General features: G+C 38.9%; 1 protein-coding gene across 1 annotated transcript in view; it reads left to right on the top strand.

The window, feature by feature from the left end:
- The first annotated feature begins 233 nt into the window (after positions 1-233).
- The window catches only part of RUFY2 (RUN and FYVE domain containing 2), a 46,975-nt gene continuing 33,019 nt past the window's right edge, over positions 234-14,189 (top strand). The window contains 8 exon segments of the mRNA XM_042907603.1: positions 234-382; positions 2,288-2,461; positions 6,424-6,541; positions 9,180-9,228; positions 9,230-9,282; positions 11,052-11,175; positions 11,370-11,431; positions 12,845-12,910. Of these exon segments, the coding sequence (XP_042763537.1) occupies positions 379-382; positions 2,288-2,461; positions 6,424-6,541; positions 9,180-9,228; positions 9,230-9,282; positions 11,052-11,175; positions 11,370-11,431; positions 12,845-12,910 (650 nt within the window). The 5' untranslated portion in view covers positions 234-378.

Here is a 14,189-nt window from a genome sequence, read left to right as displayed (position 1 = left end):
TGCACGTGGCTCGCACCCTTTGGCAAAGCGGCCCCAGCGCGCCAGCGAAGCCCCCGGGTGAGAGACTGGTGGTCCGGCCGGTGACCAGCCTCAGGCTCCTCACACGCGAGGTCACCTTCACGCTCCTCTCCCTTCTCCTTCCGGTCCGACTGGACGCGAGGAGGCCTGGCGAGGGCGGGTTTCTCTCCCGCCGGTTGCAGGCCCCGCGGCCCCCCACTCGCGGCGCCGCGGGACCGCCCGGGCGTCCTCCCGCCGCCGGGAGCGCTGTGGGCCGCGGCAGGCCTGGTGGCAGACGCCGTGGCGGCCGCCGCGCGCCTGAAGGAATCTGCTGGCGGGGCCCAGGGCGTCCCCGCCCGAGACCGCGCCGCCGTCGCCGCCATGGGTAAGGGGAGCGGACCGAGAGCGGACCCTGGGCTCTCCGTCCTAGGACGCGGCCGGGCGAGGAGGACCCGTGGTGATAGGCACCGAAGCCTCGGGTCGCCACTGGGGCCCGAGTCCGGGCCTGGACCAGGGCGGGGGCAGCCGGGGACTCGGGGGTGCCGGGGATCGCCATGGCAACGCGCGGCCGCCCCTTGTTGCCTCCCGACCCCGCCCGGGTTCTAGGGCCTAATGGCCGAGGGCTCCTTGTCTGACGACTTCCAAGGGGCGAAGCCAGGGTCGGCCAGGGGGCCGCTCCCGGGTCGGTGGAACAGCCGCGGACGGGCGATGACTTTTCAGGTTTGGGGGTGGCGGAGGGAAGACGCGTCTCAGGTTTTGGCTTGGGTGCCCGACGCCAAGGGCGGGAGAGGTGCAGCGATGCCGCGCAGGACCCCGGGTGAGCCCTCCGTGGGGAACCTGGGGCGCCCCGAGCCCTTTGGGCAGCCTTACTGCAGGGAGGCAGGGAGGGGACTCTGGGCCCGGGCGAGACGAGGGGACTGGCCCTTGGCCTTGTTGGGGCTGCGAAGAGCCGGACACATCTTCGAGCCCGGGCGGGGCGCGGTCGGCGTGTAAAGGCTCCCGGGCGAGGAAGCTGCGGGCGCGGAGCATGGACCTGCCTCGGAGCAGCTGTAAAGGCGCCTTTTGTCTGCTTGTCCCTTCACAAGTTACGGATCGTGATCCACACTGTTAAGAAAAATGAGAATTGGTACAGATTATGAAACATCAAGTGGTTTCCGAAAAATGAGGGAATCACACCACGATGCAGATTTGAAGGAGTGATGTGTGTGCAGATTTTCCACCAGTTAGCTTGGTCATAGCTGTTGTGGGTGTTTGCATTTTTAGTTGCTTAGAATTCTGACTCAGGTTTCACCCTTAGCTCAGAACTTGAATACTGGATCATTGGAAACCCTGGACTTTTGTTCAATAGAGGAGGAACGGACACTTGGTTCACTTGGACTAGTAGATTTGCCAGAGATTATGAAAGGTTATATTAAGTGCTTTCATTTTTCTGCACTTAATGTTGTCATCTGTGTTGGCTGTAAATATTCCTGCCTGTCACAACAGTGGTGAGAATAGGGGGAAACATCTGAATTTCTAAATTAAGAATAAAATTTGTGGGGAAGAAAAAGAGTTTTGTGATATGAAAATATCAATTAAAAATCAGTTTTTTTTTTTTTAATGTATCTGTTAACTTAGTTTTTGACTGAATCAGCTGTGTGGAAGGGCAGGGAACTTAAATGTGAAATAAGGACTCTGCTTTTATTTCCTCTGGGAAAATAAAGGAGTCCTGAAATACAGAACTACAGTAGCAATGAAAAAACAAGATGGAAAGAGGGCTAAAATGAAAGAATTGAATGGCTTTGCCTGTATCCCCTTATTTGTCCAGTTGTTTTTATTTACCTGTCATATTTATAGATGATAGTGTAATTTTAAAATTGTAATTGCCTTTTATTGCCAGTTCTGAACATTTTTTGCCTTGAGATTCATCCTTGGACTACTGCTGTCCACCTTTTGCATGAGACTCTTAAATATGTTATTACTCCAATCTTAGCTCCAGAAGTCATTAAAAAAAAAAAAAAATCAAAATTCATTCTCCCTGAAGAGGTACCACAAAAAGTAAAATAAATACCAGAAAATAACAAATTTGCACGGTCTTGAGAATAATCCATAAACTGTGTCTTGGGTAGGCATGGTAATGTTCTGTGGTGTGTGTGAGAGACAAAAAGAGAAAGTGTGGGTTAGTTAGGGAGACTAATTTGTCAACCAGAGAAAAACAGCATTGTTCATTTTACAGCAGAATGAAAGGGTTTATATGTTTTTCAATGTCATGTCTTGCAAATGATGATGGACTCCTTTCTTGTGCTTTCAGCTACAAAAGACCCCACAGCTGTAGAGAGAGCAAACTTGTTAAACATGGCTAAGTTGAGTATCAAAGGACTCATTGAATCTGCTCTGAGCTTTGGCCGCACTTTGGATTCTGACTATCCCCCCTTGCAGCAGTTCTTTGTTGTTATGGAACATTGTCTGAAACATGGTCTTAAAGGTATCATGAGATTAAAAAAAAAAAACTAATTAACTTATAATCCCCTTGTTCCATCTTAAACATCCTGGAAAATGTGATATTTGTTGAGGCCATAATTATTGTTACTTTACATTTGAAAAATACTGGGTGGGTTGGTTTTGGGAGAAAACAGCCCACTGCTTTATGTTTTCTTAAATAAGTTGTCTTCGGAAAGTGCCTACGTAGGGGCTCCTTGGTGTCTCATTTGGTTAAGCGTCTGACTCTTGGTTTTGGCTCTGGTTCATTAGATCGAGCCCACATTGGAGCCTGTTTGGGAATCTCTCTCTACCTCTTTCTGGCCCTGCCCTGCTCTGCTCATTCTCTCTCAAAAAAAAAAAAAAAAAAAAAAAGATGCCTACTTAGTGTTTTGTAAAAACATTTTCCATTTCCTCCCCCCCCCCCCCAACATATTCTGAAGTGATTTGTTTTCTAGGGGAATTATAGAGTTATTTAAAAAATTTTAAGCTTAAAACAATGTTAAAATTAAAAAAAAAATTAAGCTTAGTGATCCCAATATGAAGTCTTATTACTAGTTTCAGTCCTATTGAACAAATACATTAAAATAGTTGATTGTTGGGGCATCTGGGTGGCTCAGTCGGTTAAGAGTCCCAGTTAGGCTCAGGTCATGATCTTGTGGTAGGTCAGTTCAAGCCCCATGTTGGGCTCTGTGCTGACAGCTCAGAGCCTGGACCCTGCTTCAGATTCTGTGTCTCCCTCTCTCTCTGCCTCTTCCCCACTCATGCTGTCTCTCTCTCAAAAATAGACATTAAAAAATTTTTTAAAAAAATAGTTGATTGTTGAAATATAAACCTCCTTGGGACCCTGGAAGAGATCTAGAAAGATTTTCTTCTGGATTGGGTTATCGTAGAAATGTGAGTGTTCCCTGGAAATGATGATAATAGTGGATATTGTATTCTTCTACACAGTTGAATTTATTGTTACTTGTGAAATGTTTATATTATATTTAGTTATTTAATATACATTGTGTAATAACTATTCTTTTACTTATTGCATTAACAGTTGTTGGTAGTTTTGGTCTCTACTTCTTTTGATCAGCTGTGTAGGGGCTCTGTGAGTAAAAGTTTATACCCAAGTGACTATTATAATGCAAAAGAAGCTTGCCTGGTTCCTTGTTGGTATAGTATGAACCTGGTTAAGTTGGGCAGACCTAGAAGTTCTGACTAAGGGGCAGGAAAGTGAGGATCAATGTCAACAGCAGAAGAGGTTTACATAAAATTGAGAAGGAGCCTTGACATCGAAATTTGAGACTCTATGTGATGTTATTAAAGTACTAACTTCTTTTTTTAATTAAACATTTTTATTGAGATATAATTAACATTATTTTCAGGTATACAACATATGATATTTTTCATTATTTTCAGGTATACAGCATAATATGATATTTTTATGTATTGTGAAATGATCACCACAATATGGTGATATCCATCACCATACATAGTTACAATTTTTTTCTTTTGATGAACTTTTAATATTTACTCTCTTAGCAACTTTCAAATATATGACAGTATTATTGTAGTCATCATGCTGTACATTACATCCTTATGGCTTACTTATTTTATAACTGGAAGTTTATACCTTTTGACTACCTTTACCCATTTCCTTTGCCTCCACTCTCTGCCTCTGGCAACCACCACTCTGTTCTGGTTTTTATTTTGTTTTTTTTAGATTCCACTTTTTCTTCAATTGAGGATGAAGTAATTTTTTAAAATTTTATGTATTTTGAGAGAGAGAGAGTGTGCACACAGGTGCATGCGGTGGGAGGGGCAGAGAGAGAGGGAGAGACAGAGTCCCAGGGCTCCATGCAGGGCTTGATCTCACAAATTGAGATCTTGACCTGAGCTGAAACCAACAGTCGGATGTTCAACCCACTGAGCCACCCAGGTGCTCTGAAAACAAAGTAATTCTTAAAAATTGTGTAAAGAATAGTGAAATCTACTCTTTTTGTACATGAACCAAACAACATAGAAGCACATAGAACAAAAACTGTTTCCTTCATTCTCTTCCTTGTCTATTCCTTGTCATTGTTCTAGCTCTTTTCTGTTTTTTTTTTCTTTTACTGTATATAGAATTATGCTATAAGTATTATTCTGTGACTTTGTTTTAAAAGATTGGTGATATGGTTTGGAGATCTTTCCATTTACATAGAGCTCTTTATCACATTTTTAATGGCTCTATAAAGTTTCATAGTATATGTATACCATAACTTAATTAACTGTCCTCCTCTTAGTGTACCCTTAGGTTGCTTCCAATTTTTTACTATTAATATTGTGTTGGGGCTCCTGGGTGGCTCAGGTGGTTAAGCTTATGACTTTTGATTTTGGCTCAGGTCTCACAGATCTCACAGTTCATGGGTTTGAGCCCCATGTTGGGCTTTGCACTGACATCATGGAGCCTGCTTGGGACTCTCTCTCCTTCCCTCTCTTTCTGACCCTTCCCCACTTGTATGTTCTCTCTCTCTCTCAAAATAAATAAAGTTAAAAAAATTGTACTGTAAGTACATTGTTGGGTATGTGTGTTTGTATACTTGCTCTCTTTAGGATAGGATTCCTAGGAGTAGAATTACTGGGTCAAAGGATATAGGCAACTGGCCTCTATGAAGCCTTCACTGATTTATCAAACATCATATTTTTTCCTACTCTTAACATTATCAGTCTCTAAATACTTCTTTCAATACATCAAGAAGCCACCAATCTGATCTAACACCTTGAGTTTAAAAAGAATTGTTTTTTTAAATGTTTATTTAGTTTTGAGAGAGAGAGTTGGAGCATGAGTGGGGGAGGGGCAGAGAGCGAGAGAGGGAGGCACAGAATCCCAAGCAGGTTCCAGGCTCTGAGCTGACAGCACAGAGCTTGACCCAGGGCTCCAACCCATAAACTGCGAGATCATGACCTGAGCCCATGTCGGACACTTAACCAACTGAGCCACCCAAGGCACTTGAGCTTTAATTTGCTTTTCGATAAACTTTTATTTAAAAAAAATAGCAGTGACAAAAACCTTTATTTTCTCCCATGCTGCAGAAATGGAATTTGCAAAATGATGGCCAAATAGTTAAATTTTAAACTCTTCTTTCCTTTTTTTTTTTTTTTTTTTTTAGTTAATTTATTTTTGAGAGAGAGTGAGGGAGAGAAAGAGAGCAAGCCGGGGAGGGGCAGAGAGAGAGGGAGAGAGAGGATCCCAAGCAGGTTCCACACTGTCAGTGCAGAGCTGTCGTGGAACTGTGAGATCATGATCTGGGCTGAAATCAAGATTCTCATGCTTAACCCACTAAGCCATCCAGGTATACCTAAACTCTTTTCTGAATTTATTTGCCTTTACTTCACAAAATATCAGGAGGCATGTCCTAACAGTCATAGGCTTGTCTTGATGAATCAATGTGAAGCTACTTTGTGCTGATTTTTTCCCCCGAAAGGAAAAATTGCTTATCTTGGTGATTGTCCTTGGTTAGTGCATATGATAATCACCCTTGATCTGCAGGAGATCTGGTCAGTACTAAGAAAGAAATATGTAGTGATTTCATGGTTTTATATTACCCAATTCTCACACCTTTTATATTAAAAGTAAAATAACTACTTATTTGTCTTTGGTTTATTTAATAAGCTGATAAAGATCACCCTGCTAGGGCTGCCAAACTTCTTTATTTTGGTACTGGTAAAGAATAATCCCAGTTATTTTTTTACTTTAATTACCTGCCTGCATATTTCTCATAGGGAAGAATGGCCAAGATGCATATTTCTGATAAGGAAAAAATATCAGGATCCTGATAAATAGGTTTCTGATCAGTAGGGCTGTGTAGTGATAAGAGAGGAAAGGTCTTTGAATAATTGTGTATTAAGTTAGAAACGTTGAAACTAAATATTTAAAAGGAAGTTATTACAATTTTATATGTTGAAATTGTATGCATTATATGTACTGTTTTTTTTCAGTAAGAAAATCATTTTTGAGTTATAACAAAACTATCTGGGGCCCCTTGGAACTGGTGGAAAAGCTGTACCCAGAAGCAGAGGAAATAGGAGCCAGTGTCCGGGATTTACCTGGTCTCAAGTAAGTAATCTTATTACTTGTTCATTTCTGACCACAAAAGAATATTTACTGTTTCTTAAAAGTACCTTACACTCTATTATCTTCTCTTAGCTGTAAGTAGCCTTTTTGCATTCTCTCCTAATAAAATTCTATTCTTTCTATATGGCTTAGCTCAAATTTCATTTCCTTTATGAACTTTCTCTTAGCCTCTTCGGTTTTTTTTAAGGTTTATTTTTGAGAGAGAGACAGAGCGCAAGTCGGAGAGGGGCAGAGAGAAAGGGGGAGACACAGAATCCAAAGCAGGCTCCAAGCTCTGAGCTGTTAGCACAGAGCCTGATGTGGGGCTCGAACCCATGATCCATGAGATCATGACCTGAACCAAAGTCTGACACTTAAGTGAGCCACCCAGGTGCCCCCTGTTTTAGCCCCTTCAGTAAGAACTAACTGCTTTTCCATTTATACCCTATCACTGTATTCACTCCTTTATTCTGTGACTTCAATTCTGCATTATATTGCAGGAAACTGTAGGTCCCTTTAAAATAAGATGTGTCAATTATGCATTTCTGTTTCCTGAGTGTTAAGCTAGTTTGCAGGAGTAAGCTAGTTGGCAGCAAGTAACTATTTGCTGAAGCCGGATTTAGGTTAAATCCAGGGCATAGGCTCAGGAGATTTGAATTCTCATATAAGACATTTATATATATGGGACTGGTGCAAATTACTTTTCTTTCTCTGAAAATTGGGATGTATAGTGTCATGTGCCCATTTCACCAAACAAATATATAATGTTGTAAACGTTGCATTTTCTGTCAGATTATCAGTGTACTTTCTCTTAGCTTTATAATTGAGAGTTTTACATGTTACAGGGAATATGGTAGTGTTTTCTGGCTGTTAACACAACATCCAAATATTTCCAAGTTGTAGTTAATTGAATGATAAAGTAAATGGCTACTGTTTATTAAGCACTGTATCAGGGTAATAAAATGATTGTTTTCCATGATTTGTCTCATTTAGCGCTTACTTCAGTCTTACAGGGTAGAGATTATTATAATAATTACATAGATGTGAAAAATAAAGGTCAGAGAAGTTATAGTTAATACATGGCAGAGTGAGGATTCAAACTCAGTTTTTATTTTTATTCTTATTTATTATCATTATTATTTTTTGTAAGTAATCTCTATACTCAGTGTGGGGCTTGAACTCATGCTGAGATCAAGAGTCACATGCTGTATCAACCGAGCCAGCCTGGTGCCCCTTAGACTCAGGTTTTAGAGTTAAATAGCAAGTGATGTTCACACTTGATGTATCTTATAATGATATATTAAGAAGGATAGTGATTTTCAGCAAAGATAGAAGAAAAAGGGAATTATAAGTCTCAAAAAGAGAAGTATAAACAGGGGTGCCTGGCTGGCTCTTGATCTTGGGGTTGTGAGTTCATGCCCCACATTGGGTGTAGAGTATTTAAAAATAAAATCTTAGAAATACACAATTTGGTTATTTTAATATGAAAATACATGTTCATATTGTTTTTAAAAAGCCTAACTCTACAAGAGTAAAAAATGTTTTCTGAAGAATGGTATTCATTAAAATGCTACACCATAAAAATCTCATTAGCTCTTTGTTGTGAAGATTAGTTTTCCTCCCATAATACCTGCTGAAACATTCTTTGTATAAGAAAACATAAAAGTGTGAATGATATCTTTCTCTTTAAGAAACCATACATATTCTGTAAAATTTGCTTTTACTTTTACTAAATGATAGAACTTGGATAAGATGTGTGAGATTGAATTTTTTATGGACAACTGGATAGAGAAACATTTGAAAAATAACAAGCAGCCTGGTGATTTCTCTTTAATTAATTACCAGCTCAGTGCCTTCTTTTTTTTTTTTTTTTTTAAGCTCAGTGCCTTCTTTGTTATGATTTTTAAAATTCAGATATGATGTCAGTTACTTTTGTTTTTTAATGTTTATTTTTGAGAGGGAAACAGCATGTGTGAAGGGGAGGGGCAGAGAAAGAATTTCAAGCAGGCTCCTCACTGTCAGTGCAGAGCTGGATGTGAGGCTTGAACTCATGAACCCTGAGATCATGACCTGAGCTGAAATCAAGAATCGGATGCTCAACTGACTGAGCCACCCAGGCATCCCATAATGTCAGTTACTTTTTGAAGGCATTATACTGCCTTATTTGATGCATTTTGTATATTCATCTTTTATTATTATTATTATTATTATTATTATTATTATTATTATTACTATTTTTTAAGTAACCTCTATGCCCAGTGTGGCTCTTGAACTACTCTTGAACTACCTGTACTGATTAAGCCAGCCAGGAGCTCCTTGCATATTCATCTTTAGAGGGTTAGGTCTGTTTGGACAAAATATTTCTTACAGAAATAGCCTCACTATTCAGAGTCCTTTCTTCTAAGGCATAAAATGTTACCTAGATGTCTTGCAGGTGCAGGTTTACCAAAGAGACTTAAATAGCTCCCAGGGATTAGATTGCATGCTCAAAGAGCTAGCTTAAAACTGTAGACACAAAGATGAAACCATGATAAATTGCAGTTTTTATTTATTAATATGTACCTCAACAGAAATAGTATAATAGACTACATATTCTATAAGGGTTGGAGCAGTTTTCTGACCAGTTCGTTTTGCTTTTTAGGACCCCCCTGGGTCGTGCAAGAGCATGGCTTCGATTAGCCCTCATGCAAAAAAAAAATGGCTGATTACCTGCGTTGCTTAATTATTCAAAGGGATCTCCTAAGGTTAGTACCATACCATTATATCATGTTCATTTTCATTTAAAAAATTTCATTTATATCCTATTTTCCAAAGAGAATTAAAGATGTGGTACAAAAGGAGACACAAATACAATAAGATGGTATAAAATAAAAGAAGAGCAACGTGAGAGAGAAAATCATGGTAAGGACATAACACGGATCAGGAACTAGCCTAAAAAATGAATACCATAAGCTTTGTTTTGGCTGATAAGCAGGAAATTTATTTATGTGTTATATTTGTAAGTTAGTTTCATTTTTTTTCTAAATTAGAGTTAATTCTATGAATAAAAATTCGTATTGGGATTTGGAACTTTAATTCAAGAGGTTTCTTTTTACATACTAAACTACTGTTTCACCTGTGTTGTGGGCACTTTTTAAACTGTCAGTTTAAATTGAAGGCCATATATTTAAAAAAAAATTTTTTTTAATGTTTATTTTTGACAGAGAGAGAGGGAGAGAGAGAATGAGTGGGGGAGGGGCTAAAACAGAAGGAGACAAAGAATCCAAAGCAGGCTCCAGGCTCTGAGCTCTCAGCACAGAGCCCGACGCGGGGCTCGAACCCGTGGACTGCGAGACCATGACCTGAGCCAAAGTCGGATGCTCAACTGACTGAGCCACCCAGGTGCCCCGAAGGCCATATATTTTTAAGCAGACTTTGAAAATTTCAAAGTAAGATAATCAGTTGTCAAAGGGAGCAGCCCATGGCTGTCCCTCCATTTGCACTTCTTCTCTTGGAGTGCCTCTCTAATGTTTTGGAGAATCTGGTCATTTCTTTTTTAATGTTTATTTATTTTGAAAGAGAGAAAGAGACTGTGTATGAGCAGGGGGAGGGGGAGAGAGGGAGGAGAGTGAGAATCCCAAGTAGACTCCACACTGTCAGCATGGAGCCCCGATGTGGAGCTTTATCTCACGAACTGTGAGATCATGACATAAGCCAAAATCAAGAGTTGGATGCTTAACCAACTGAGCTACCCAGGTGCCCCAAATCTGGTCATTTTTGGTTTTACTTATGACTCTGGTTATACATCTTGGTTTTTCCCATTTGTTAAATGAGAATGACCATACTTTAAGCATCAGCAATTTCTCAATAATATTCTGAAGGTCAATGAAAGTGATTAAATACTGTAAATGGGACTTCTTGAGGAAGGCATGAGACCATGGTAATTAGTTCCATGAATACGTAATTGTCAAGTCTTAGTTTTTAGATTGTCCTATTTCTTTCACAAGTCCTTTGTTTGAACATTTTTTAGCATATAGATATCCATAAGTATCTTTAGTTGATGATTATTAAGAACACTTGCAATGTACTTATCAAATGTTGATTTGAACATGGGCTTTGAAATGTTTCATATATCATTACCTACCTTAGTATTTGTCCCAAGACTCTTAATAAATCCTAGGCTTGAAAAGTCAACTCTGACAAGTATTGTAATCAGATCAGTAATAGTCACTATGTCTTCTGAGAGTCACGGACATTCCAGACCTCAGTGATGCCTTTTTCTTTTGATATATATTTCTTTGCTTCTCTTTTCTTTCTCTGTCTTAAAATTCTTTTTTTCTCTTTTCTCTTTCCCATTCTTTTGCGTTGTCTATATAGACACTAATATTTCAAAATGTTTGTTATTCACATCTAGAAAAGCTGATTTGAAGAGACCTAATTTGTATGGATTTCATGTTTATATTACTGGGCTGAGATTTTAAATTTATGTTTGAAAGAAATTTGTGTTTTAAGCTTTTTATTTTGATTTCCACAGTGAATTTTATGAGTATCATGCACTAATGATGGAAGAAGAAGGAGCAGTGATTGTTGGGCTGCTGGTTGGCCTGAATGTGATAGATGCTAATCTCTGTGTAAAGGGAGAAGATTTAGACTCACAAGTAAGTGAAAGTGACCAAAACCAAATGCAGAGAGTTTTTAGTTTGTGCTGTTCCTCTTGGATCCAGTTTACAACTCTAAATTGTAAACAGTGCTATTAAACATGAAAGGAAACTTAAGAGTGAAATTCAGTTGCATGTTAAATGTACTTCTAACATTTCTCCCCTTTAAATAAAAATAACATTATTTACTTTAGGTTGGAGTGATTGATTTTTCCATGTATTTAAAGAATGAAGAAGATATTGGAAATAAAGAAAGGTACGATTTTCCTAAGTTATTTCACATGTTGTATTTTCTATGGAGCTCTTTACAAATCACCATGGGGTCCATCTACTGATAATGTAGTTTTTATTTACTTTTTTGTGCATGGTTCCTGCTTTATTTTGTTTTGCTTCCATATAAAAATTTCACAAAGCAAAAATCACTTAGAAGGAGGCTTTAATACAAGGTTATGACTTTTGGTCACACCTGTTCTTGAGACCTATTTTAATAATCAGCTGTTTTTTGTGGTAAAAGAGATGAAAACTTATTCACAAGTTTACAAATGCTGGTTCATTTCAAGATCCAGTGTTTAAATTTAAAATACACTCATTACAGCTTAGAGAAAGGATAACTATGTAGCATAATAGCTGTGCTAATTATTGCTACAGTTGGAGTCCTATCACAAATGTATCAAAATAATATGTACACCTTAAATTTATAGTTATATCAAGTATATTTCAATAAAAAATATACTGATGCAAAAGAAATTCTTAAAAAAAATTTTTTTTAACATTATATTTATTTTTGAGACAGAGAGAGAGAATGAGTGGGGGAGAGAGAGAGGGAGACACAGAATCCGAAGCAGACTCTAGGCTCTGAGTTGTCAGCACAGAGCTCCATGTGGGCTCAAACACAGGAACCGTGAGATCATGACCTGAGCTGAAGTTGGACGCTTAACCAACTGAGCCACCCAGGCACCCCGTCTTTTTTTTTTTTTTTAATGTTTATTTTATTTTTGAGAGAGAGAGAGAGAGAGACTGGGCATGAGTGGGGGAGGGGCAGAGAGTGAGGAAGACACAGAATCTGAAGCAGGCTCCAGGCTCTGAGCTGTCAGCACAGAGCCTGACAAGGGGCCAGAACTCATGAACTGCCAGATCATGACCTGAGTGGAAGTCAGCGCTTAACTGACTGAGCCTAACAGGAGCCTTGATGCAAAAAGAATTCTTAAATATATTTTTTAATGGTATTGTTAAATAGATTACTTCTTAATACTAGATTTAATAAAGGTTATAATTAGTACACTGTTTACTGCCTCCTTAATGTAAAAATGTTGAATTTTATTTTAAAAGTAAGATAATGTGGGGTGCCTGGGTAGCTCAGTCTGTTGAGCATCCAACTTAAATGATCTCGGGGTTTGTGGGTTGGAGCCGCATGTTAGGCTCTGTGCTGACGGCTCAGAGCCTGGAGCCTGCTTCAGATTCTGTGTCTCCCTTTCTCTCCGCCCCTCCTCTGCTCACACCTTATCTCTTCAAAAAATTAATAAAAACGTTAAAAAAATTTTTAAAAATGAAGGCAAGATAATTTTTTTGCCATTATGTTTTACAACACTTTTAGGTGATGTAGATACTTGTTTGGTCATCCATTGAACACCTTTCCAACTGACACAAAACTACTTTTCCCCATCTTTAGGAATGTTCAAATTGCTGCCATATTAGACCAGAAGAATTATGTTGAAGAATTAAACAGACAACTGAAGTAAGTATTATGGATACTTGAATACTTCGTACATTTGTGACTATTGTCTTAGGGGTTTTTTTCATCCTTTTTAGGTCAGCTTTACCCTATTCCTTCCTACTAAATATCTTTGAGAACGGGTTGAGGGAATAGAGAGTGGAAATTAAGAATACAGAGAAATCTTGGAGATAATTTTCAACAAAAAATGAGAGTCAGATTTTCAAATAGGACCTTGAGAGAATTTAAAGATAGAATTTCTGAAGAGAGGTAAAAAAAAAAAAAGGATACAATTTCAGGGGCATCTAGGTGGCTCAGTTGGTTAAGTGTCCCACTCTTTAAAAAAAAAAAAAATTAAGTTTATTTATTTATTTTGAGAGAGGGCACACAGGGTGTGGGGAGGAACAGAGAGAGAGAGAGAGAGAGAGAGAGAGAGAGAGAGAATCCCAGGCAGACTCTGCAGTATCAGCACAAAGCCCAGTGTGGGGCTCGAATCATGAACTGTGAGATCATGACCTGAGGTGAAATCAAGAGTCAGTCATTCAACCACCCAAGCCACCCAGGCACCCCTAAGTGTCCCACTCTTGATTTTGGTTCAGGTCATGATCTCACAGTTTGTGAGTTTGAGCCCCACATCTGCACTGTCAGTGCAGAGCCTGCTTGGGATTTTCTCAAGGGGCACTCTCTCCCCCTTCCCTAGACATGGACAGGCTCGCTCTCTCTCTCTCAAAACAAATAAGTAAACTTAAAAAAAATTCAATTTCAAACTTATCCCTGTACCCTTGAGAAAAAAAGGCTAGATATAGTGGAAGTTTATATCATTTTCATGATTCGAAAATTCATTTTTCCTACTTCAACAAGCTTCATGTGTAAATGTGGCTGTTGCCTCCCATGGTGGAAGTTTTTTCCTTACAGTGTCACCTGGGCATTGAAGCTGTCAGTGAATACTCTGGGAAGAATTTTAGAGATCTGAATGTAAAATAGTATAGTGCAGTTCTGTCTAATAGAAGTATAATGTGAGTTGTTATACAGATAATTTAAAATTGTAGTAACCATATTAAAAGAAACTTGAAATTATTTTAGAACTATATTTTATTCAATCCAGTATATACCCAAAATATTATCGTTCAGTATAAAAACTTTTCATGAGATACCTTATATTCTTTTTTTGTTTTGTCTTCACAATCCAATGTGTATTTTACACTTAACACATTTCATTTTGGACAAAATAGCATAGGTATAGTGAGGAATCTTTGATATGTAGTTAGAAATGGACTGTTCCCATTAATTAAAATGAGTAGCA

Source organism: Panthera leo, chromosome D2 (assembly GCF_018350215.1).
Source record: "Panthera leo isolate Ple1 chromosome D2, P.leo_Ple1_pat1.1, whole genome shotgun sequence".
NCBI classification, from domain to species: Eukaryota; Metazoa; Chordata; class Mammalia; order Carnivora; family Felidae; genus Panthera; species Panthera leo.
This window is presented reverse-complemented; position numbering and strand designations above follow the sequence as displayed.